General features: G+C 37.9%; 1 protein-coding gene across 1 annotated transcript in view; it reads right to left on the bottom strand.

Annotated features, from left to right (window-relative positions):
• The window catches only part of LOC104704136 (probable boron transporter 2), a 4,372-nt gene continuing 1,794 nt past the window's right edge, over positions 415 to 2,992 (bottom strand). The window contains exons 4-11 of the mRNA XM_010420267.2: positions 2,752 to 2,917; positions 2,396 to 2,562; positions 2,145 to 2,318; positions 1,972 to 2,067; positions 1,756 to 1,887; positions 1,349 to 1,668; positions 1,002 to 1,272; positions 415 to 916 (exon numbers count right to left, since the gene is read on the bottom strand). Coding sequence (XP_010418569.1) covers positions 650 to 916; positions 1,002 to 1,272; positions 1,349 to 1,668; positions 1,756 to 1,887; positions 1,972 to 2,067; positions 2,145 to 2,318; positions 2,396 to 2,562; positions 2,752 to 2,917 — 1,593 coding nt within the window. The 3' untranslated portion in view covers positions 415 to 649. The remainder of the gene's footprint in view (positions 917 to 1,001; positions 1,273 to 1,348; positions 1,669 to 1,755; positions 1,888 to 1,971; positions 2,068 to 2,144; positions 2,319 to 2,395; positions 2,563 to 2,751; positions 2,918 to 2,992) is intronic.

The following is a 2,992-nucleotide window of genomic DNA, read 5'->3' as shown; positions in this document are numbered from 1 at the left end:
TCTTATTTTGTAGCACATGCAAGTGCGCTCTTGTTCGTACTACATAACCAAATAGATATTTGCTTTTGCTTTCGCTTTATAACTTTTTTTTGCCGTTCTTCTTTTTCATGTTTCCATTCGATTTGCTATCGAACTATCTTTTTCGTGAAAGTAAGGTGATGATGATGAATTGATGTTGTGGTCCTTAAACCCCTTCCAAGAACACACGAGTTAATTTGGTGCTATTGTACTACTACTACATAACATATACGTATAAGTGTTGTGGCTATATTCTCTATAGTTGTTAGTTCATGTCTTTTGTTAAATTTGGGATATGTTCAATCTTTGTTTTCCTGAAGCAATGTATAAGCAAATTTAGACTTTTAGCTTTTTTGGTTCAACTGATAGTTTGTTTTTTCACAGACACAGAAGAAATAAAAATAAAAAGATCCTTTATTACTAGTTACTACATATATAGTATATAATTTACCGATATTCCACAGGGTAAGTAAGAGATTTTACAATGATTCGAGATCAAAAGCAGAAATGCAAACATACAAACATAGGTAAAAGAGAAAACTCAAGAAAGCATTAGATCCAAGATCAGTTAATCAACTAATTTTTAAACATACTCTCCTCCAGTTTTATCAAGCCTCCATAATGGCTAAACTCATTTTGACGACGATGATGGGTTTAACGGACTCGGCTTTGCACTATTTTGCCCTTTTCCGGCAACCCTAGGACTCATCTCACCTCTTAAATCATTCACTCTAGGACTAAACACTTGAGAAAGATTCCGATTATAAACTGGAGTTGAAGTCGAGCTCGTAACTTTAGGACTACATGTGTGTCTAAACTCTCCTCTGCTTCTTGTAATAAACTCATCAAGAATCTCAGAATCACATGGATACGAAGCTGTTGATCCCATCTCAGCTTCCTGCAAACTCTAAAATCTGTTAACAACTATTCAAGAAATTAAAGAAAAATGGATATTGATTTGAATTTGTAATGGAGTCCTTTACCGGTACTGCAAGATTGAATGGTAAAGCGGGTGCTTCTTCATACTCTGCTGCGTCTAAGTCCTGAAGATGAGCACTTTTGAAGAATCTTGGGAGGATATATTGCCTTACGGGTATTAGAAACATGATCATTAGAGGGAACATAACTCCAGCGATTGGGATCCACGTGAGACCAAAGCAGGTTAAAAGATAAGTTGTTTGGAAAATAGTGAACATTGCGATCGTTTTGAATGGAACAGTTTCCACGAATGTCGCGTGGTTATCTTCAAGAACCCTGCAAATTTGGTAAGTAGTTGAGTAACCATTCTTGAGAAAGTAAAAGGAGATAAAAAAAAAGATTGAGATTTTACTTGAATCGACGGCTTGGGGCTGTGAAGAGAAGCAAGATTCTTTCCCAGAATTGGTTTCCGGGTAGGCTTTCAATTGCCATGAAGGCGAAGTAACCCCAAAGGACTGATGTAGGGATCATTTTAAGGAGAGGCATAGCTGCAACACATCCTCCAACCATTATTGCTTGAAGCAAGTTGCTCACTCTCTGTTCTTTGACTTCAATTGGCAATAAATCATCGATCTCTTTCTCGATATCAAACAGAGTTTCATCAACTGGAGCATCAAGATTTCCTGTGAATGTCGTTGCTTGGATTGTTGATTCTCTCAGCTCTTTCAAACCCTGAGAAAGAGATATTTTACCCTCCATTTAGCCTCTAGCCATATTACTACATTGAAAATTGAAAAAGTTACACAGAAGATTCTTTACTTGAGGCTGCTGGTAGACTAATGGAGTCTGCATTTGATTATAAACATCTTGCATATTTCCATACAACTGTCCTAGACTCGCGTTCTGCTTGATGCTTCGGCGCGCAGTTGCAACTAATCTGTTCCGAAGCAGCTGTGGAAGGAGAAAACAACAAGCTTAAAGCCAAGGACTTAAGGCGAAAGCAATCCAAAAAAATAATCGATGTTAGTAAGGTACCTGATATTTTAGTGTTGCTAAGCTCTTGGTATGCATTGGTGATTGAGGGATGACTCCATTAGATGGAGGGATTCCAAGTAGACCACACATTAATGTCTGAAAATGGAGGAGCTAGTTAGGAGATTGAGCGCAAGAAGAAGAGGCAATTACTACAGTGGTAAGAAGATTCTTACCAAAAACCCAAGAAGAAGCAGATCATAGTGGTAAGAAGATGGTTTTCTCAAATTGAATTCTTTCTGTTGTGCAAGTTGTGATGCTACGCTATGGTCAAAGTAGTAAAGAACTGCAATCATTGTTGCTGGAATGAATGCTCCAATAATGTAGACAACTGGAACTTGAAGCATCTCCTGAAGAAATCAAAGTCACTAGTCATTAGTCATATGTTCTTGTGGGGTGTGTTTGAAATTTCAAGATAAAGACACACCTTAACAACGGTCCAATTCTCATAAGCACCAGGGGACCAAGGATTTGGGCTAAAAAGTCGCCGAGGAATTCCTTTTGGAACATCTCCTGTTGGGATGTAGGAGACACCGGTCCACACCAGAACCATGAGTGGCACACCATAGTCAGCTACTAAACTTCTAAGCCAGCCTGTTCCAAGAATAATGTTTTTAATAAAGGGAAATTAAGTGTCTTCAAGAACAAGGAATATTTGACTGAGATCCCCCCACTTGTACGCAATGACTGCTTAACTGATCATTGATTGCTCAAGATCCTTAGAATAAGGAGATTCCAGATCATTAAAGTTAAAGAAAAAAAGTTGACTAACTGCTTCGTTACCTGTTCCATATCTCCATGATCTGGCTTTTCTGCTTCTAAGTGCAGTTATAAGAAGACCAAAGGAAAGAACCAAAGCAAACATCCCATTTGCAAATCTCCAGGAAGGTAAGAACTCCAGAAGTTTCAGATCCTCTCTCTCAGGAGAACGGAATTCATCCACTAATCCCTGGATAGTATAATCAAAGCATTAGAGGCAATTAAGTTACAGTTTCTTGACATCAAAAAAAAAAAAAAAAAAAAA

The sequence above is a fragment of the Camelina sativa genome, chromosome 7, assembly GCF_000633955.1.
Source record: "Camelina sativa cultivar DH55 chromosome 7, Cs, whole genome shotgun sequence".
Lineage (NCBI taxonomy): Eukaryota > Viridiplantae > Streptophyta > Magnoliopsida > Brassicales > Brassicaceae > Camelina > Camelina sativa.
This window is presented reverse-complemented; position numbering and strand designations above follow the sequence as displayed.